General features: G+C 36.0%; 2 protein-coding genes across 2 annotated transcripts in view; one reads left to right on the top strand and one right to left on the bottom strand.

The window, feature by feature from the left end:
- Positions 1-6,952: 6,952 nt before the first annotated feature.
- clec19a (C-type lectin domain containing 19A) lies at positions 6,953-9,627 on the top strand. Its single transcript, XM_016269197.1, has 6 exons — positions 6,953-7,132; positions 7,877-8,054; positions 8,153-8,246; positions 8,706-8,838; positions 9,308-9,358; positions 9,454-9,627. The coding sequence occupies exons 1-6, from the start codon at positions 7,045-7,047 to the stop codon at positions 9,492-9,494; spliced, it is 585 nt and encodes a 194-aa protein (XP_016124683.1). The 5' UTR covers positions 6,953-7,044; the 3' UTR covers positions 9,495-9,627.
- Positions 9,628-13,311: 3,684 nt separating this feature from the next.
- LOC107583092 (synaptotagmin-17-like) overlaps positions 13,312-23,316 on the bottom strand; it is a 14,174-nt gene continuing 4,169 nt past the window's right edge. The window contains exons 2-5 of the mRNA XM_016269186.1: positions 22,609-23,268; positions 21,236-21,356; positions 20,644-20,799; positions 13,312-14,204 (exon numbers count right to left, since the gene is read on the bottom strand). Of these exons, the coding sequence (XP_016124672.1) occupies positions 14,008-14,204; positions 20,644-20,799; positions 21,236-21,356; positions 22,609-23,268 (1,134 nt within the window). The 3' untranslated portion in view covers positions 13,312-14,007. The remainder of the gene's footprint in view (positions 14,205-20,643; positions 20,800-21,235; positions 21,357-22,608; positions 23,269-23,316) is intronic.

Below are 23,316 nucleotides of genomic sequence, written 5' to 3'. Positions count from 1 at the left end.
AAACTTCCTTTTTTGAGTGTACTATAACTTCAACAATCCTAATTAAACTGCATTTTGAATTCGAACAGTTCACAGAAATATAAAGTTGATCATTTACATCACCTGCCAAGCATTAAATTAAAATAACTTTTCTAACACGGCAGAAAGTATTAGTACTCAAAATGTGAACCATTAAATCAACAAAGACACAAAATCATATAAGCACAATTCATGAATCTTCCCTGGCTATTCGTAAAAATCAATAACAACCAACTGCAGAACCGCAGAACCATACGGCATGACAGTCTGAGGACAACAGCGCCAGACTAACAGTCTGAGGCCGGAAGTGGTCGGAGTAGCCGTATCAGATCGGAAGTGGGCGGAGTTCATATAAACTAATCATGGCGGAAGAGATGGTAAGAAGTTAATCACGGCGTAATTACGAGAGCTCAGTCAAAAGTTAATGAAAACGGAATCATCATGGCGGAAGAAGTGAAAACGGTAAAAAAAATTGCCTTTGTGTATTTAATCGATTGTTTTTGGATTAACGCGTATACAAAAGGGCTCTAAGTATTTTGCAAGTGGGGATTGTGACGAAGGCACTTGAGCACATAATTATTTTGCAATTGGATTGTATCACTTTGTTAGGTTACATATTCATGATTTGGGATTTTCATTTGTTATTGACGTTGTATTTTACTGCATTTGTTAAATTTTCTGACTGAGAAATGCTTTAAATGTATTTGATTTCGTCTATAGAACCATATAACGATTCAGAGAGGTTCAGCAGTACCATTGAAACAATGTACATTTTGTGCTCCAATGACGAAAGAAAGCCATACAGGTTTGGAACATGTGAACTGACTGAATGACATGACTTAAACTTCCTTTTTTGAGTGTACTATAACTTCAACAATCCTAATTAAACTGCATTTTGAATTCGAACAGTTCACAGAAATATAAAGTTGATCATTTACATCACCTGCCAAGCATTAAATTAAAATAACTTTTCTAACACGGCAGAAAGTATTAGTACTCAAAATGTGAACCATTAAATCAACAAAGACACAAAATCATAGCTGACAATTGTCTATAGTAGTATGTCTAGTTTTTTTTTTTACACACATTATATATATAAGTGCATCTTATATATCTATATCTTTTAAATTCAATCGTTTTAATATAATACTTGATAACGTTGTTTTAAACTTTGAAAACCAAAACACGGATGCATCTGCATCCGGGACTTATGGACAAGAGTCGTCATTTGACAACAGTCCAGCTGAGAATTCATTTTCCACATGTTTCAAGTAACGCAACATCTCAAAACTGTGAATGGTCATCCTAAATATATACATCAAGTAGTTGTTTCAAAGTTACTGAATGGACATTGACTATTTAAACTATGAGACTAGACTGAACTCAAACAATTAACCAGTTATCACCCTCGAAGTTCAGTGTACTCGCTGCTAATTCCTATGCTTTCCAGACAAACACTGGCACACTCGCCTGGCTTTGACATTCAGTCCAAGCTTCACCTGGCTTGTCCGGTTTAAACTATGAAAACGTCCAAATTAAAACCGTTTAAAACTACAAATAAAATAATAAGGTTTGAAACTGGCTATCCGCTTCACTGTCAGAGGCACAACGAAAATAATAGTCCTATCTCGTAAAAATTGCATCTGCATCCGGGACTTATGGACAAGAGTCGTCATTTGACAACAGTCCAGCTGAGAATTCATTTTCCACATGTTTCAAGTAACGCAACATCTCAAAACTGTGAATGGTCATCCTAAATAAATACATCAAGTAGTTGTTTCAAAGTTACTGAATGGACATTGACTATTTAAATTATGAGACTAGACTGAACTCAAACAATTAACCAGTTATCACCCTCGAAGTTCAGTGTACTCGCTGCTAATTCCTATTCCTATGCTTTCCAGACAAACACTGGCACACTCGCCTGGCTTTGACATTCAGTCCAAGCTTCACCTGGCTTGTCCGGTTTAAACTATGAAAACGTCCAAATTAAAACGGTTTAAAACTACAAATAAAATAATAAGGTTTGAAACTGGCTATCCGCTTCACTGTCAGAGGCACAACGAAAATAATGGAGCTGGTTAGCAAAGTGAACATGAGCGTCGAGATTTATTTGAGCTTCACAGGAGGAGTTCAAAAAGCATTAAATCAGTAGGAGACTAATATTATCCAGTATGTCTGTATTATACATTACACACCGTAAATCGAGTTACTAACTTCATCGCAAATGTTGAAAAACTAACCCTATGCAGCTTGTGGCTAAACGTGTCGGACCACACGCGCTTCCCCTCACAAACCACAAATGAACGCCACGACACATCCGCGTGTTTGTCAAAACACACAAATTCCCGCCGTTACTCTCACATTTGTACATGTACACGAGAATACAATTGATATTAAGTCTTGTTTTCTGATTGATCAAAATCAAGCGATTTTAGGCTTACAACAACAACAAAGAACATTTGGGGTAGGCAAAATAAACCTGTTTCCCACTTGTTTTGAGCATAAACTCGTTTATTTATTTCAGAAATCATTTATTTCTCATGTCAATGCATTTTGGTTTAAGAATGTGTAGATATTTATTAACTATTATTAACTATCTTTAACTATAATAACTTTAACTAACTAATAATATATTAACTATATTAATAACTATCTTTATTAACTATAATTTTTGGTTGATGCTTGCTTGATTTTTAAGATTTTTAATGGTTATGCACCTCCCCCATTATGCCAGTTTATAAGGCAGAGCAATTACTAGAGGAGACTGCTGTACAGTTTAGGCGTACAACATTTGGACGGTCAGCCTTTTCAGTCAGAGCCATTAACTATTGGAATACTCTACCAACTGAATTAAGGAGTAGTAAAACATTTTTTAACATTTAAATATAAATTAAAGAAATGGTTCAAATTAAACTGTATTTGTAATCATGTGTAATACATTTTTTTATGATACTGCCATTATTATCTTGAATAGTGTTATTGTATGTAATTGTAAATGCTATTGTATGTTTATGTGTGATAACTTACTGTGTTTCAGATTTTTAAGTTGCCTTTTTAAAGTCTGGCAAGGAGCAACATATGAAAATTAGCCATTGGGGCTAACGCTGGCTTATTTACAGTATGTTACTGTTGATTAATGAGCACTGTCACTATTAAATTAAAATAAATAAAAAGACGACCCCCATTGCAGTTTGCAGCATGAATGCCTGGTGTACATATTTTGCAGATTCTGTGAACTTTTATTGTTTACAGTGGGTGTGTGACCATGTCAACATTAACTGACTTTAATCTTATGCCGAAAGCATTTAATTTTCTTTCCCATGCCAACATCAAAGTTTGTCTTGCGATAATTGTTACATAATATTAACACATTAATAAGAAGCAAATATGTTTGATATAGAGTTTGAGGCTATTGTTTGAGGAGAAACTGTGTTATTTGCTTATCCATTCACCACACCCACATTGCATAATTATACCACAAGATGGTAGCAAGGAGCTAAAGCAGAATTCATCTGCCCAATATTTTCTGTCATGTCTTGCAGTAATATCCAGTAACACTCAAGCCATTGCACTTTTTCCAGCAAGTAGAAAGAGATGGTCCACTGAAAATTGCCCATTCACTTTCACTGAGCCTTGCTGTGATATTTTTCCTCAATGCATGGAATTGAAGTTGCTAAGCAACAATGCACAAGAAACACTGTAGCAGTACATAGAGATGACAGCTGGTAACTTAAGGAGATTACATGGCTCACAGTGTGTTATTGCACCCTTTGAGTTAACTAAGACAGTTAATTAAGATTATACTACAAACCATTATTGGCCAGATTTTTGTGCTTTGTTGTGAAAAAAACCCCCTAAGTGCTGCAGAAAGCATAATTTCATGGAAATTGCTCAATGGAGGTCAGCAAAAAGCGCTCATAATTAACAATATGTGCAGCTGTTCGACTGTCCTGCTACAGGAAGTGCTGAATGTCACAGCTGTTGCTTATCTAATGTGAACCACCATCTACACCTGAGGGATTACAAGCAATGTATAGGAAAATGTAAGTAAAGGTAACCAAAGACATTTTTCTGGTATGAATCACCCCTTTTCAATGTAAAATGTACAAGAACATATTTTTGGGAATTCTACCAATAAAACAGGGGTGCTATGTTTCATCTCATGTCTGCACATCAGCTGGCTTTGAACTGACTCAAAATCAATACCAGACTCAAAAAATATATTTTTAGCGAGCTCACACGTCTCAGTTCATCTTCCTCAAACAGGGTACGCCCAATGATGCACTGGAAATGTCTGAACTACTTTCTCATTGTTGGCTTGGGGCGAAAACTCAGTGATCCAGGGAATGAATTTAGGAATGTGGCTCTATAAAGATGGTTTTGAAGAACCCTAATGCCAGCCATGTGGCCACGTACACACTGTAAAGTTTCAGGAGTGACAATCGCATTTAAAGGGGTCATATGATGCAATTTCAAATTTTCCTTTCTCTTTGGAGTGTTACAAGCTGTTCGTGCATAGATAAGATCCCTGAAGTTGCAAAGACTAAAGTCTCAAACCCAAAGAGATATTCTTTATAAAAGTTAAGACTTGTCCACGCCCTCCTAAAACGGCTCGTTCTAACACCGCCCCACATGTCTACGTCACGATGTGGGAAGATTTGCATAACGCTGCCCTAATGTTCACGCAAAGAAAGAAGGCGTAACTTTTATTCTCGCTGTAGTATTGTTGTTGCCGCCGCCATGTCATGGAGGCGCTGTGTGTTTCGTTGTGAAAGCAAAACTACTTTGTTTGGCCTTCCAAAAGAAGACGATATCCGCTTCGTTATGCCTAGAGCTGATCCGTGTTGGTCGCTGAGGAAATACATCAACTTCATGCTGTGGATCGCCGGATCGGCTTTCACCGTGGACGAAGCGGAGTCCAGCCCGGGGTCGTCACATGTGGTGCTCACTCTAGCCCGCTGGCCACCGCTCATGGTACACGGCATCACAGTATGGTAAGGGGCATAACATTTCCGTCACACGCTTGAAAGGCGGGGCATAGAGGAGAAACAATAATGTACAGTATGTGGGAAATAATGTGTTTTTTTTACTTTAAACCACATAAACACATTTCATTACACCAAATACACCAAATAATGTTCTTTTTAGCAGCATCATATGACCCCTTTAAATATGGGAGTGAATCCCCTAAATTATTGTTTTCAAATTACAACCGAACTGAAGACTGCTATTTTTGGTATCCACTATTTTTGACCAAAGTAAAATTACAGCAACCAAAAACATATGTTTCGCAATTTTAACTAAGCCACTGTTATTAATGATCGGAAAGCTGCTTCTCAGAGCACGCTCTCAAAGTGTTGGCATGTCTGCTTATTTTTTGGGCTTGTTCTTTGGGTTTGTAGAATTCAGTTCAGTTGTAACTTGAACTGGGTGTGTACAGAACCGGATTACAAAGTGAATTGACAACCAAATTTTGGTACAGTGTAACAGTATTACCTACATGTAAATGATGATAAAAGTTAAAAAAGTTCTTTAAAGCCATTCCTTCCTGTATTGTACTGCATGTTAGATATTATTTGTCTACACCTGGCAGGATGCAGCAACAGGACATACAAAACGACTCAATTAGAGACCATATTTAGCAGCAATCCCATTTGAAAATCTTAAATGGAGTCCTTCTTCAGCATAAGAATGAGTCATGTCGCCACGCGCCTGTCCTTAGCTGTTATAGGCGGCAGCCCTCACAAAGATAAGAGGAATTCTGGGCCTTTAATAGCATGGGCTCTGTAGGCCGTGAGATAAAGTAGACACGCCATCAAATGCAAGACGGTGTCAGGGGAGACTAATGGAACTAAACAAGTAGTGTGAAGTGGGTGTTCAATAACTCTGCAGACAAGCTGGACATGTTCCAACAAATCATTACAAGATTAAATGTTTCCATAGATTTGACGTTAAACCATTTAACTGTTAGTTATTTTCTTGCTTTTTTCTGTTGGCAAACATGTTGGTATTTCTGAAGCATTTATCTTACTCACTCCAGGTTGTGGCCATACTGTGGTGTTAGGGGATTGAATTTCACAAGTTAAAGGTTAATGAGGAATCACAGGTCAGTTGTGCTTGATGTATATGCAACAGTATGAATTAGATGCTTTCCATATGTATAAAAGTTAAAATTGCAAAAGGTTATTATATTATAACAAACATAATACTGACTTAGAACACTAATAAAACTGTTGATTTTAATTAATAAATTAAGTTCCATTTTGATAAATTCAATTATTAAATTAAATTAAATCTGAAATAAAAGCAGTCGATTTGAATAGTAAAATAGATAAGGCGCTTGGTCATACTTTTTTTTGTAATATGAATAGGGTTGGTTAGATTTTTTATGTTTTCGAAAAAAGACTTGTGATCACGAAGGCTGCATTCATTTGTAAAAGCAGTAAATGTAAATGTTATATTAATATATTTTTAAATGTAATTTATTCCTGTGATGGCAAAGCTGAATTTTCAGCAGCATTTGCTCCAGTCTTCAGTGTTACGTGATCCTTCAGAAATCATTCATACTGATTTGGTGCTTAAGAAAGTTCCAAATAACAGCATTTATTTGAAACAGACATTTTTATAACAGTATAAATGTCTTAACTGTCACTTTGATTTATTTAATGCAACCTTGCTGAATAAAAGTATAAATTTGTATTTTTTTAAAAATCTTACTTACCCCAAACTTTCGAAGGATAGTATATGTAGTAAATTGTTCGTCCAGAGAGCATTACATTGGGTTAATGACACAAAATATCAGTTTTAGGCCCTTGGGTTCTCTCTTTCTCCTTTTCTTACACAGTCTGATGTCAGTGTTTTGGACTTGACCAAGTAGGAAGAGTCCAACAAAAAGGCAGGGGCTGAGAGAGGCTCACACACCCTCTCCACACTGTCCTGCAGCACACATGCTCACAAACACACACACACACACACACACACACACACACACTCCAGATCTCAATATCCTCTCTTGCACTAAACATGCTCTGTTGGGAATTGTGTTTAGCCCTACTGATCACCGGCTTCCCAGTGTGGGCTCTGCCTTCAACAAACATCAAGATCACACAAGGTGAGTGCCACCAGAACCAAAGACAAGGATACAGCGCAGACACAGTTAATATGCTTTAATTTGATTCTTTACATGGCGAATAGCAGTCTCAAGCTAAACCAGAGATGCTTTGCCAAGTTATAGATGCTTCAGTTTATAATGTATAGTTTTAATCTGTATTTTGTATACAGTTTGCCCAGTGAATGAGGATGTGACATAAATGCCATACTTGCAATGTTTTATTTATTAGACTAGCAGTGAATCCATCTTTAAAGGTTAAGTGACCTGATGACTCTGATTTGAAAGGCAGGAAAAGTCTCCCTGTAACATATTATGCTGGGGGAAAAATTGCCACTAAATTATTCAATTGTTTTTCTTAACATTGCATTTCATTTATTTAGGAATCATTTTTCTTACATTTAGCTGACTTCAGTTATTGTAATGTAATATTTAAATACTGTAATAACCATACTTTTTTGGTGGAAAGTGTAACCTATAATTGTTTTTGTTGCATAACAGAATTTCTTTAGTTCTTACACAGTTCAAACTAAATTGAAAGCAGGCTGGTTATGTGAAAAGAAAACAATGACATTATATTTTGAAATCAGCTAAATACTTTCCAGATGCTGTTTCAGATAACGTAATAATATATTTTTGTGGTGTTTGTAAGTGTTTGACCTATTATGTGCTTGTATACTATACTGAACTGCTAAATTAAAATGGATTTAATTACATTATATGTAAAGTCATTACCGTTTCCTCTAGCACTGCCCCTGCAACTGTCAGACTCAAACCAGCCTGTGACATGTCCGCTCTTCTGGACTGAATTTGAGGGTTACTGTTACCGCTTCTTCCCCTTGAACCGCACCTGGGCTGAGGCAGATCTGTACTGCGCTGAGTTCTCAAATGGACACAAATCTGCCAAACTCACCTCCATCCACAGGTATGACTCGTCCCTGACAGTGCTGCGATTTGTCTTACAGTACAGGATTTTGCTGGACCTTCTATTAAAATATACCCTTTCTAATAACTTTTTCATAGCTGGGAGGAAAATGTGTTTGTCTATGATCTTGTGAACAGCCGTGTACCAGGAATTCCAACAGATATTTGGATTGGCCTTCATGATAGAAGACAGGTAAACATCACACAATAAGAGCAACACAAAATATAGATTTTTCAATGATTCACTGATGTTTTATTATGTGAAGCAATCATGATTTCTAGTAACCCATTAAAAATGTTAACAGCTACATGACTGACATAGCTTATATGTTGTAATTGTCCAAGCCCACTATGTAAATCCTCCCACTAATAATCCCATGAATGGAAAATATAGGTTCTCTGAGTGACGTTTAATCATTTCCAGACAGTGGTGAACCAACACTTTGGTCTAACACTAAATTGAGGTAGATAGTTTACGGATGATGTTGTAACAAAGCCTCAGTTTTGTAAATTGAAAGTCTGGATCAAATGATCCAGAAAGCATCAAAGGTGTGAACTCATGCTTGGCAGGAAGATTTTAGTTATCGCTTCAGGGTCAAGGGGCAAGGAGCAAGCAAATGTGATAGCGTTGTTAATAATAGTTTGTGGGTAGGAGGGCACTATGGAGTGGACAGACGGGTCACCCTATGAATACAGTTACTGGGATGGAAATCAACCAGATGATGGCATCCATCGCATCCCTCAGGAGGAGGATTGTGTGGAGATCTGGTACAGACAAAACAGTGGTGAGTTCGCAATTTTTTGAATCATATAACAGAAATTAATTTAGATAATTTAGTACAATTAAGATAACATGTTAAGAAACTAACATTCAATGTCTTTGAAAGAAGTCGTGTATGCATACCAAGGCTGCAGTTTGTATTTAATCAATACAGTAAAAACAGTAATATTGTAAAATATTAAAATGACTATTTTAATATATTTTCAAATGTAATTTAACACCGTGATGGCAAAGCTGCATTTCCAGCCATTACTTCACTCTTCAGTGTCACACGATCTTTCAGTAATCATTCTAATATACTGATTTGCTGCTCGAATAACATATTATTATCAGTGTTGAAAACATGCTGCTAAACTTTTTGTGGAACCAGTAATAAGAGAGATATATATATATATAGCTGATTGACAACCCCACTAAATATGTCAGGACATTACAAAATGAAGAAACTGTTTGCATCTTTCCATCTTTTGCAGCACTGAGGTCTTGGAATGACAACAATTGTGACAAGGCCTTTCCATTCGTCTGTAAGATTCCTACACTGGAAAACTAACCTCAGAGCTAAGATTGTTTATCCAGTTCTTTATCGTCAACACTGACACCCAACATCTCTCAATCACAGTGCAGCAACAAGATGTCCACTCATCTCCATCCCTGCAGTGATGAAGGACTCTCTCCAGCCTGCTATAGGCACTTCATTTGCATTTCTCTCCCCTTCACTCCAATTCCCTGCCCCCATCGTCCTCCTATCACTGTTGTATATATGTGTATATATACAGTGGGTACGGAAAGTATTCAGACCGAATACTTTCCGTACCCACTGTATATTTTTGCAGAAATGCCATAGAAGAAACATTTTTGCTTTCCCAAATAACCTTTCAGTGACTAGTTCTTAAAAGAAGCATTTGTTTCTTTGGCAAACATTTTAATAATCTAAAGAGAATCTTTTGTGGAATGGAAAGCTTCCATGAATGTTAAAGGGGTCATATGATGCGATTTAAAGTTTTCCTTTCTCCTTCATGGAACTATAGAAGCCAGTAAAGAACTTTTATTTTTAGTGTAGATAATGAGCTGCAATATATGGCTAAACTGAACTAGACTGAATGCTTAGTGTTTTTTCGCCCCCACCCAATCATCTGGCCATTAATCCCAGACATTATTTTCTTCTTTTCAAATAGGGTACTTTTGCTGGAGACCCCATGATTTTATAAAAAGTCAGAAAATGTCTCTTGTTTTTGATAGAATGCGTATTTTTCGTTTCTTGCAGACCTTGAGACAGGAATGTGTGTGTCCATATAATGACTCCTGAGTCTTGATCTGGAATCCTAAACACTGTCAGTGTCCGTCTGTGCACATTTTTCTGTCTCTGACCTAGAAGGTGAGATTCTAAAAGAGAAGGCATTTAAGCCTCTGTTGACTGCAGAGCTTCAAAAGACAGAAAGAGCTTAACCTCAGCTAGGCAGATGACCTTTTCTGCTTTTCTCTCTAGTTCATATGCTGTGCCAATTAGTGACCCCCCCCCCCCAAAAAAACTCTATTCTTATCCACACAAGTTTCTGCTAGCAAGGAATTTACTATATTACACTTATAATTCAACACTGTCACGAAATAGATAAGTTTAACAATAATAAATAATAATAACATAATTGTCACTAATTGTGACCCTGGGGCACAAAACCAGTCTTAAGTCACTGGGGCATATTTGTAGCAATAGCCAAAAATACATTGTATGAGTCAAAATGATTGATTTTTCTTTTATGTCAAAAATCATTACGATATTAAGTAAAGATCATGTTCCATGAAGATATTTAGTAAATTTCCTACCGTACATATATCAAAACTTAATTATTGATTAGTAATATGCATTGCTAAGAACTTCATTTGGACAACTTTAAAGGCGATTTTCTCAATATTTAGATTTTTTTGCACCCTCAGATTCCAGATTTTCAAATGGATGCATCTCGACCACATATTGTCCAATCCTAACAAACCATACATCAGTGGAAAGCTTATTTATTCAGCTTTCAGATGATGTATAAACCTAAATTTCGAAAAATTGACCCTTATGACTGGGTTTGTGCTCCAGGGTCACAATTATGCTTATTTATTTAGAATATACCTCAATATTTAGAAAACATTTTATATTATGGGGCTGTTCACAAAGAACACGTTTTTGTTTTCCACTGTGCTTTTCCATTGTTTTTATGCAAACATGTGCTAAATGATATCTTTGACCATTGCACTTGTTTCTTTTTTGCATTGTCTCATGCATGGCACACTGCTTTATGGGAAAATTAAGTACATGGACCATAAAAGTTAATTTATGAAATATAAGTTTTTGTTATGAGATTTTAAAGTTTTCATTTCAAAACCTCAACTTTAATTGCCTTTCTGGATGGGAATTTTGTCTTGAAATATGTCAAGAGGAAAATTCAATTTGTAAATTCGTAAACAAGGTAGTTTTGAAGATTATATGCCTGACCCATGTGGACAGTGGGGTTAAGCTGTTCCCCTGTTGCTGAAGAGAGTAATTAATTGACCCTCTTGTAAACCTCGAGTAATTATCTCCCTCTTAAGGCCTGCAGAGGGAACTTTTTTACACAAACAAGCCTGAATCCTTTTTGTGTGTGTGTGTGTGTGTGTGTGTTTGTGATTTAATTAGTGTATTACCATCACTGCAATTGCAAAATGGCTTAAACAAATATTTCAAATGAATAACAGAGGGATAGTTCACTCATTTTTTTTAAATGATCCAGTGATTTTAGACATTACTGATGTCCAATCTGCACCAAAGTGCAGGTATATAAAATATGAAAGGTATAAGAAGATTCCATAAAAATTTCTTCTATAAAAATAAAAAGCATACTAAAAGAGAAAAGTCCAGTAATAAACGTCACTTTAATGCATTATGGAACAACCAAAATACACTTTCCTCACTTAATACATGTCTCTGATTGATTCACACATTACAGTCTCTGTGAAAGAGACCTTTAAAGGGATTCTGCTGATCAGAGGTCTGCTTCATTTCTTCTCACACTTAATAAACCATTACATGAACAGCATCAGCGGAACAAACTCTCAGACGTTTCAGAGCAGACAGGGAGATGGTGGACTAAACATTCTTTTGTTTAGAATATAATGAAGACAGTTAAAAACAGTCACCCTTGAAACCAAAATCTTTCTGTCAGTGAAGTCATTTGAACTGCTTTTTTAAAATCATGATTTATCTATATTCTATTTCATCTATATTGCAACATGCTTTGTTCAATTCTCTGTACACAATTTAAGTTATAAATATATACAGATATGTTTCAGAGATAATTATATAGCTATGATTATATGCATTTTTAAAAATCTAAATAAATAAATAAATACATGTCTTCACTGGCACAGCTTCATTATTATTACGTGTTAATATTACCACTCTAATCATTTGTAATCATCTACATTAACATTGACAGTGGTGGAAACATACAGCTGACCTGAAACAAACACTTATCTCGCACAGGTCACACAGAAGAAAGATTAAGAAGACAGATACAGTAATGTTTCTGATTGCACTTCGATTCTATGCTAAGTACATGCTTTCCCCCCTAAACGTATCCTATTTATGCTTACATACGTCATAGACTGACTGAGAAAGAGTTGAGACAAAATACAGCTCCAAGATGTTGATAATACAGTACATGAAGTGAACTTGGCAAAAGCGTGGCGTGAAGGCAACAGTGCAAAGAGAAATGCATGTATCTGCACCTTCTTGGCATGGCATTATATTGCTCAAGCTGTGAAAGCATGTTCACATGTGCAGACACTAACACTAATGCATTTACAAGGGGATCTAAACATCTACAGAAGCCTTAAGAAGCCATATATTATTATTTCAAGTTTAAAAAAAGAATAATAACATCACTCCTGAGCGATCTAAAAAAAAAAAAACTATGTGTGTGTGTGTGTATATATATATATATATATTATACATACTGTATAACACACATACATATATAATATTTTACATAGTATCTCGTATGCTCAGCAATGCTGCATTTATTTTCTCAAAAATACAGTAAAACAGTAATATTGTGAAATATATTTACAATTAAAGAGTTTTCTATTTGAATATATTTTAAAATGTAATTTATTCCTGTGATTCAAAGCTGAATTTTCAGTCACATGATCCTTCAGAAAGCATTCTAATATGCTGCTTATTTTATTTGTGTATAAACCATGATACACATTTTTTTTATCATACACATTTTAAAAGAACAAAATTGTTTGAAATAGAAATGAATGTTTTTGATGAATTGAATGCATCCTCGCTGAAAAAACATACTAATTTCTTAAAAACAAAAATAAAATCTTCCTGAACCCAAACTTTTGTGATGTTTGAGAGACGACATGAGAAATAATAACAAGATGCAGAAAAATCACAAGAAAACTAAAAATCTTTAAAAAATATAAAAATTAAATAATGCATGGCCTCTTAGGGTTTCTGTAGACTTCAGCTGCCATAAGTGCAAACATTTACCAAACGCACACTCACAAACACTTAAACACAATCAATGATCAATACGTGCATGAAGAACAGTGATACGGGTCACAAAACTCAACCAAACCAAGCTTTGGTGTAAAATCGCACTTGAAACATTCAAAGCAGACAATAAAAATGACCAACTGTGTTGCCACAGATTTCCAACTACTTCAAGAACTGCAATCATATTGAAGTCTGAAAAAAGAAACAATATGATTATTAAAACACTGCAGACCAAACCAGTGGTTAGGTATGGTCTCAACTGCCTGAGCCTCACAGCCTGAACGCAGCCGAGGATCAGATGATGATGAGATTACTGAGCTCCCATGTAAGATAGTATCAATGTGATAAAAAGAAAACATGGACAGCAGGCTTCTGCTCGTCATCAGAAACAGAGAAACTCTCTGCGGTCTTTTCTACGGTCTATATCTCCTCATTATAATAATGGTAAGGGAGAGTGAACACAAATAACACCAAGACAGAGCCAACTATTCTATAGAGAATAGATCTATTAGTTTATGTTTCATACCAATATAAATTATACATAGAACCACCAGGAAACTCCTAGATGGTTGTGTCTTAAGTTGTAGGTTAAAGTTCTTTTCCATAGATCTCTATCCCACCTGCAGTGACTGTCCTGTGTTAGTATTATGTGACCTCGAGCGAAGCCGGAGAGACGCGGTCACACTCGGCACGGGAGCGCAGGCTGTGCCACTGTTCCACCGGGGTGCGCTGAGAGCCCAGGAGCCGGCGCCAATGCGTGGTTTCCTGCGGGCCGGTGGAGAACTGGCCGATGACAATGCGACCAACAAAATCGTTGCTACTCTTCACGTTATGCCCGTAAACTAAGAAGGAAAAAAACATAAATATCAATGTTAAAACCAGTCGGATTAAGACAGTCTGTTTTCTCCAGAGCTGATTTATAGATGAATTAAAGTCATTCCATAATTGATGAAAATTACACAGTTATTGAACCAAACTGAATCAACAATGAGCTGATTTCAACTGAATAATGACTGTTTACTGTCTTTGTAGCACTGCTTTACAGCAGAGTTGAATTCTGTTTGCATTATTGAATCATGATTCTTCTGTTTATTAATGTAAAGCTGCATTAAAACTGTAATGTATAAGTAAAGTTAATAAAAACATTTTATTAGCAATAATGGCTGCTTGGAGTTTCCGTATTATGAATTGTAAATGAATTAAGCTTTTCCCTCTCCATTCACTATTTTAAGACCCTCTTTTACATACGAAAAACTAAAGATCATAAAAAACATGAAATAAACTGAAATACGATATTTAAAAATATTACAAAAATGTTGAAATAACTGAAACTAAACCTAAAAACTAAAACTATATTAAGGAAACACAAAAATAAAAAACTATATCCATATTAAAAAAAAACTAATATAAATGACAAAACACAATTCTTAAAACTTGAACTAAAATATAAATATAATATATATATAAAAAATTAATTAAATGTATTAACAAAAACTATAAACTGTAAATCAATCTTACAACAATAATAGTAACACCAATGTGTCCTCTCTTTTCTTTGGCTTATTATTCATGCCAATCTGTTTTTCTCTGCCTCAGTCCAATTCTGTTAATGGAGTCGGGTCAGAGTACGAGGTTAATTTCATCATTGCTCATAAACAAGACTGAAGACTGTTCTTCTCTGTGATTGTTCCCTCTTTCCTGTAACTGGCAGTGGAGTGCTGGGAAAATAGCAGGAAGTGCAAATAATTTTGCCACAAAGTCCAGATGTGGCAGTCAATGATGCAGCCGCATTCCAGACAAGGATCTCGCAGCATCACGACTTCAGCTGCAGACCAGAGCTGGTGATACGCCGTCACCAAGCAACATCAGCTCTCGAGAAGCGAGAGTCACGTCTGGCTGTACAAGAAAATGTTTTGTATTGATTTTACGTTTTTATTTATGCACAAGTAACACGGAAAACATCCCATAAAGATAAAAAGAATGGGAGACACGCCTATTTATAGTGGAGAGCTGCTTTGAGAACCCTCAGATTGGATCAGCAGATGCTTTTGGTGTGTGCACACACACACACCATAATATCTTCAATGAATCAGTTGATTCAGTTCATAAAACCATTGTGAATCACTCAGCGAATGATTGAAAGATAATGAGTCAAGTTTGAGTTCAAGTCCAAGACTTAAAGATGCTGTCACGATGGTTAACAGTAGGGAAGATCAGTGAAAAAAAGACAAGAAATTAAAGTACATTTGAGTCAGTTCTTTAGAAGACTTGGAATGTAGTGCACAAGCTGAATGAATCACATTTATGATACTTTTATGATGTGCTTTTGCCAGTGTTATTTAAGTGTCACTGAGATACTAATACAGTTTATTAATATTTTGAATATGATTTTATTTTTATATTTTCTGATTTGACTTTTAGTTCAAGTTTTAGTCATTTTATTGCATGTTTTCATCATTTTTTCAAGTCCATATAGCTTTTAATATGTTTTTCAGTTTTAGTTATTTTAGTACATCAAGTTAATCTAACTGAAACTGAGAAATGTATCCAATTAGCTTAATAAAAAAAAAGTTTAAAAAAATATATATGGTTTATTTCAGTTAACATTTATTTTATTTTGAGTAATGAGAGAGCTATTTTATGGTTTTATTTTACAATAACTACAATAACCCTGGCTTTTGCATCCTTTTTTAAGTTTAAAAGCTCAGTTCCCCTTCAATGTAACTGCATGGAAATGAGTAATCAGCATGTTATCCAAAATGTATTCAAAGTCAAACGTGTTTGGAAAAACATGAGGGTGAATAAATGATGACAGAATCTTCATTTGTGACTTTTTCTCTTGACTATTTCTGTCCAGTAGGAATAATTGAAATAATCCCACCTGTTGATATTAAAGTTAAATGAAAATTATGTCATCATTAACTCACCCTCATGTCGTTCCAAACCTGTATGAGTTGCTTTCTTATGTTGAACACAAAAGAAGATATTTTGAAGATTGCTGGTAATCAAACAGGTTTCCCCCCCCCTACTATGGAAGTCAATGGCAACCACCAACTGTTTGATTACCAGCAATCTTCAAAATATCTTCTTTTGTGTTCAACATAAGAAAGCAACTCATACAGGTTTGGAATGACATGAGGGTGAGTAAATGACAGAATTTTAATTTTAGGGTGAACTATCCCTTTAAACTTTCTTCTATGTATAATCCTAGAATTCAAATAAAAGAGTTTGTTAAACCATATTCATCTGTCTTCATGCTTTGCAAAATACATGTCAGTTAGAAGACAAACACTGAGCTGTGTGGATGGCTGACATCATGAGCTGGAAGCAAAGACACAGGCGTGGTGTGTGTTGCACTGCACTCGCTCTGTTGAGCTGATCACATCGCCAGCTATGACACATTCAACGGTCCTGAGGGAACTCTGCTGCTCGGGGCTCGTTCATATTTGATAAAACCACAACTGTGATGAGGTACAGATCATTACTGCTGCTTCAGAATGGGAAATACTGAGGCAAAGGCATCAAGGGTTATCTTATAATGCATGAATGTCTCCTACTCCAAATGCACAATCATGTTTCAAAGGAAGCGTATTTGAAAAGTGAAGTTAAGGGAAATCTCCAGCTCAAAACATAACCAACATGAATTATGCTGAGATGCTGACCTAAACACACTATCATTTACCCTCTAAATATCTGATTACTTTATTCTAAAACACTGGATGTTAGTATTGTATTAAAATAATAATAAAATAATAATAAAAATGATTAATGTAGTGTTCATATTATTAGGGGTTCAAGCACGAAGTGCTGAAACCCTATTGTAATTGTTAGGATTTAAAATTTTTTTTTAATTATTATTCTTCTCCCCTAAAACTGATCGTGCAGACCAAACCGTAAGGCCTAGAGACTTGAAACTTGGCCAAATGATAGAGCTCAATTTGGGGAGAACCTATCAAAGTCTCAGCCCAATCGGCCAATAGGTGGTGCTACAGCGCAAAAACCAAAAATTTCAGACATTTTTGGCCCTAACTCGTGCACCTTTTGTCGTAGACTCAAAAATTTTACATCGTTGCGATCCTTGGGTCAGCCCGACTGTAGTCACTAAGATTTTCTCTAGGACACACGGTTTTTCCGTAAAATTGACCTATATCCCAAACTTACTTTTGCGAACTAGTCCTAGGTTTTTCGCCTGATCGGAACCAAACCACTGCAAAAATATTCGGTGGACATTGAATATCAATAATTATCAAAAAAAAGTTGAAATTCCGATTGTTGCGCGAAACCATTCCCCAAAAAGCGTCTATGCTAACGTTAGCCAAATGTTATTTTAGCTATAACTCTTGAACGGAATGAGATATCTTCACCAAACTCGGTACACATATGTATGAGCTCAATCTTTGGTCAAATAAAAAAAATTGCGCAGCTCTGCCACTTGGGGGCGCTATAAGACAGAAAAAAACATAAATTCAGCTATAACTATGCAGCCGTTGGTCTGATCGACTTGAAAATTGGTACGCAGCGTCTTGGTCTAAAGTGGCACGAGTGCCTATGAGGATATTTGCATATCTCAAAAAACATGGCCGCCATTGGCCAAAATCTTTTAAGCACCTATTTGACGGGGTTTACGGAGGTCGATCGGAACGAAACTCGGTGGGCATGTTCGACACATGGTCCTAAAGGTCTGTAAGAATTTTTAAAGAAATCAGCCACTGGGGGGCGAAACTGCGTTTTTCAAGTGCGTAAACGATTGTATGTTGCACGATTTTTCACACATTAACACAATATGCATATCATTTGATAGATCTCCACATAATGAGCAACTTTGCCTCAAGAACCATTGCTGTCAATCAAATCGTTCATTAATTATTCACAAATATGTTAAAAACCTACTTTTGCAAACTAGTCCTAGGTTTTTTGCTCAATCTCGATCAAACAACTGCAGCACAATTCTCTGGACTCTCTAGATCAATAATTAACAAAAAAATGTTGAATTTTGTTCTTCACTTACTTTTTAACGGTGTCATTTAGAGAAGGGGCGTGGCCAAAAATACCCAAATGCCTATAAAACCTAAACAAAAACTCAAAACTTTACGAAACTTGGTGAAAACATGTGTCTGATAATTCTTAACAAGCAAGCAAAGTTTCATGAATATCGGACCATAGGTGGCGCCATGTTAACAAAATCTTTTTCCTTATGTGCTTAAATGCCTTAACTGCTTGAAACCCGGTAATCGCTGCTTGCAGCTATATTTGTAGTTGTTATTGTTACTATTATAATTGTATTTTTATTATTAGAATGTTAACTAAACTGATATCTGATTACTTGATTAAAAAAAAAAACCCCGGATGTTTGTATCATATTTTCATAAAAAATGTTTTAGTTGTAATAATAATAATAATAATAATAATAATACAGACTACATTAATTATTTTAGAGTATTATTAGTAGTAATATTATTAAAATATAACAAACATGCAGTTTTTTAAATAATGTAATCAGATATTACTTTAGTTAACATTCTAATAATAAAACTATCTTATTAGTTATATAATTATATTATTAAAATATATGTAATAACAATTAATATAATACTGATACTACTACTACTGCTAATAATAAAATGTTAATTTCGTGTTACAAATTAATAATACATTTTTATTATTAGAATGTTAACTAAAGTAATATCTGACTACATTATTTTAAAAAGACTGGATATTTGTGTTATGTCTTAATAATATTACTAATGACAATAAAGCAATAATTAATGTAGTCTTTATTATTTATTTATTTATTTTCTATTATTAGAAAGGTAACTAAACTAAAATCTCATTACCTTAGTAATGAATGTTTGTATTATATGCAGTATACTCATGCAAATACATTTATGCTGCTTAGGTACTTTAATAAAAAGTCTGTGTAAACACATTATAAAATAAATAAAACGGTTCAAAAGTCGCAGACCACTAGTTAAAGCACTCCACCTATGATTATGGGTACTGGGCACAAATTTGACCCCTTCCAATGTGCATAGTTGCCTGATGGGATTCATGTTGAACAGAGCCAGAAGATCTGTTTCCACTCACTGCTTATGGATAGCATATGGACAGAACACCACCATTAAATTCCCATTAACTGCTCTGTTAGTGGGATCCTTCAGTTAGTGATACTTGTGAAAAATGACACTAGGAATTGCAAAGAAATAAAAGTAAAATAACTGATAAAAAAGAATGTGCTAAAGAAGAGCAAGGGATACATAGAGAGAGAGAGAGTCTCATCAAACAGACCAGGAGTGAGAGACAGAGGCCAAGCAGGGGTGGGATTGCAGGCAGTGTTTGACTGCAGGGCTTTGTAGTCTGAAACATCAGAGAGAAGCGGTGGGCAGGCAGCCCTGGATGGTACGACTGGGGAGAGACACATGCTGACCAGCCTAGATGGGGTACAGGAGGCTGCACTCACCCTTTAGCGTGAGATATACCTGTTTGTAAACATCACTGTTGACTTAGCACTGATTAAACCTGAGTAAACCAGCATAAACTACTCGTTGGGCTGGGCTTACTGCTCTATACTGTCTCAAATGGCAGGTTATGAGTGCAGGCCACCATCAGCTCTGTGCAATCACGGTGCATGGCGAGTGCAAATATTAAATGTCAGTGTGTACCAGTGCATAAAATCTCTGCATGAGCAACTGTCCGGGTCAGCTTCTGACTGGCAGCATCTGTAATTGAATAAATCCTATTGGAATTTAAATGAATCTTAATGAGGTGCCCTGGGTCACAAGCTAGATTACACTAATTGTGAGGAATTGCTACATGTCACCTGGTTAAAATTGGCATGTTCTACCCTGGAGATGTGGCTTTTCACCTTTACTGCATTAGGTATCCAACAAGACAATTTCAACTGTTATGAATAGGCTGTGAATTTGGATTAATGGATTAATTTAGTGTCATTGGAAAAATAGCTTTCAAAAGTTAGGGGTTGGTATGATTTTTAAAAATGTTTTTAGAGAAGTCTTTTATGCTCACCAAGGCTACATTTATTTGAGCAAAAATACAGTACAAACATATTGTGAAATATCATTACAAATGAACTGCTTTTATATTTTAATATATTTTTTTAAACGTCATTTATTCCTGTGATGGCAAAGCTGAATTTTTAGGAGCCATTACTCCAGACTTCAGTGTCACGTGATCCTTCGGAAATCCTTCTAATACGCTCAAAACATTTCTTATTATTATCGATGTTGAAAAGACTTGTGCTGCTTAATAATTTCAAAACAATACCTGTGAACACAAGACTGACTTCACACAGTTCCTCTTGAGGTACACGGAAGCTAAAGGACTCGTTGTAGCAGGGGTCAATGGTGCCCCTCATACAGGACGTCTTCTTAGTCTTCATCAACTTAAGGCCTGTCACCAACTGCACCTTAACAAAAGGATCTGGATACAGAGAAGAAACAACTGGGTTGAAGTTAACATGAATTGCTTTCTGAAACTAATTTCGTTTTTGTGATGTAGCATATTTCTCAGTGAAACAGGATACTCAGTGGGGGAAAAAATCTGGGCATACAATCTTGATTTTATCCATCAGGAACTGATTAGATCATGAAAGTGTACATTACATACCAAAATGGAGCAAGACCAATAGCGAATTTGCTAAAACAAAGATTAAATAGCTATTTGACTATTGGTTAAATTTATCACATGGCCAAAGTGATATTCGCATAAAAGGAAAGTTGTTTCAGAGACAAAGCAAGTTATTCCATCACTATACTTAGACAATACTTACATAGATTTCTGTAGTCACTGAAGCTCTGCTACAAGTGCTCTGAAATTGTAGAGAGTGGAGTGAGCAAAACACACTAAATATATTTACCCGAGCCTTGGCACATGTCCGTCTGAAGCAGCTGCTTTGCTCGGATGATGTCCACATTTAACCTACCAGCACTGGGCAGGTAGTTTAAGGACAGAAGAAGCTCACCAAGCTCAACCTCATTCTGAAAAACATCACACTGAGAAATCAATCAAGTCTTGATAATGATGTCAGCAAATTAATGCGTTGTGCATCTTTTTAAGTGTCAAAGACTGCAATTAAAGCTCAACAATGAAAACCTTTCTACATGAAAAAGTATCTGGGTTCGTCTAATAGTTTCCTAATATTAATAATATAATTTGGAACAGACACAAATACACTACCATTGAAATGTTTGGGTACATTAATTTTTTTCTCTATGAATTGAGTGCTTTTATTTAGCAATGATTAAATTAAAAGTGTCAGTAAACACTTTCATAATGTTACAAAACATTTATATTTCTAATAAATGCTCTTCTTTTGAACTTTCTAGTCATCAGAGAATCCTGAAAAAAATCATTCAATTTATTACAAAAATATTAAGCAACTCTTTTCAACATTGATACTAATAAGAAATGTTTCTTGAGCAGCAAATCATCATTCTAGAATGATTTCTGAAGGATCATGTGACACTGAAGACTGGAGTAAGGATGCTGAAAATTCAGCTTTGCACAACAGGAATAAATGTGACCCTGGTCCACAAACCCAGTCATAAGGGTACATTTTTTGAAATTGAGATTTATACATCATCTGAAAGCTGGATAAATAAGCTTTCCATTGATGTATGGTTTGTTAGGATAGGACAATATTTGGCCGAGATACAACTATTTGAAAATCTGGAATCTGAATATAATCTGAAACAAAATCTAAATATATTGAGAAAATCGCCTTTAAAGTTGCCCAAATTAAGTTCTTAGCAATGCATATTACAAAATATCTTTATTTAACATGATCTTTACTTAATATCCTAATGATTTCTGGCATTAAAAAAATCGATAATTTTGACCCATACAATGTATTGTTGGCTATTGCTACAAATATAGCCCAGCGACTTAAGACTGGTTTTGTGGTCTAGGGTCACAAATTACATTTTAAAATATATATAAAAAGAAAACAGTCATTTTAAATTGTAATAATATTTCACAATATTACTGTTTTTACTGTATTTGTGATCAAATAAACACATCCTAAACACAGAGCTGGGGCAAGAAATATTTAGGAGTACTATGGTGTGCATACTTATAAGGCAGGACATTCTGAAGTATGGCTACAATGATTTCACATTTTACTAAATTGCTTAATTTAATTCTGTGTGACCTAACTTCTCAGTTATTGTGCAAGCGCCACACCTAAAATGACTGAAAAATAAACAATGTGACTCAGGCAAGTGGTATTACCTGAGAGCTGGGCACCAGGGCCTTCCACCAGTGTCCTCCCTTCACTAGATCAACCTCATTAAGAGGAAGAGACACTTTCCCGATGACGCAGTGCCGTGAAAACTTGTCAAAGTCGACCACGGAGAGCAGTAGGGTGCGTCTCTGTGCCTCCAGGAAGGGGACCTCAAAAGTGAAACGCTCTTCAAAAACCGGGTTCTGGGTCTTGCGTTTAACGCCGGTCTGCCTGGAGTTCTTGTGGTCGGGCAGTAGGCTCATCTTCACGTAGGGGTTGGAGTGGGCCATGTCTTGGCGAGCACCATCGCATGTTACAGGAGGGGGCAGGTCCCGGGCCTCGATGACTCGCACGGTGAGGTGAGCGTTGATGAGATCGTACTGTGTGCTGAAGTGCAGCATGCCCAGTTGGTAGCGCCCCAGGATCTCCTCATCCGTCAGAGAGTCAACATCATCGCTGCAGGAGTCTAGAGAATACAGATGGGGCTCCAGTTTGCGGAAGTAGTCATCTGGCGGTGTTGGGGGCTTGCGCAGGGGCTGCACCACTTCCTTCCGGGGTCCCATGGCCCAAAATTCAATCGGCTTTACATCCACCATGGGGGAGCTTGGCCGTCGGGCGTTCAGACCTGCAAAATGGGAGAGCCATTCGGCGAAATTCAAGCAGTCATTCTATTCTGTATAAATTGAGAGTTGAGTCTGGACTCACTGGAGAGCTGG

Source organism: Sinocyclocheilus grahami, unplaced genomic scaffold, assembly GCF_001515645.1.
Source record: "Sinocyclocheilus grahami isolate Dianchi unplaced genomic scaffold, SAMN03320097.WGS_v1.1 scaffold49.1, whole genome shotgun sequence".
NCBI lineage: Eukaryota > Metazoa > Chordata > Actinopteri > Cypriniformes > Cyprinidae > Sinocyclocheilus > Sinocyclocheilus grahami.
Note: the sequence above shows the minus strand (reverse complement) of the source record. Positions and strands in the feature narration are given on the sequence as shown.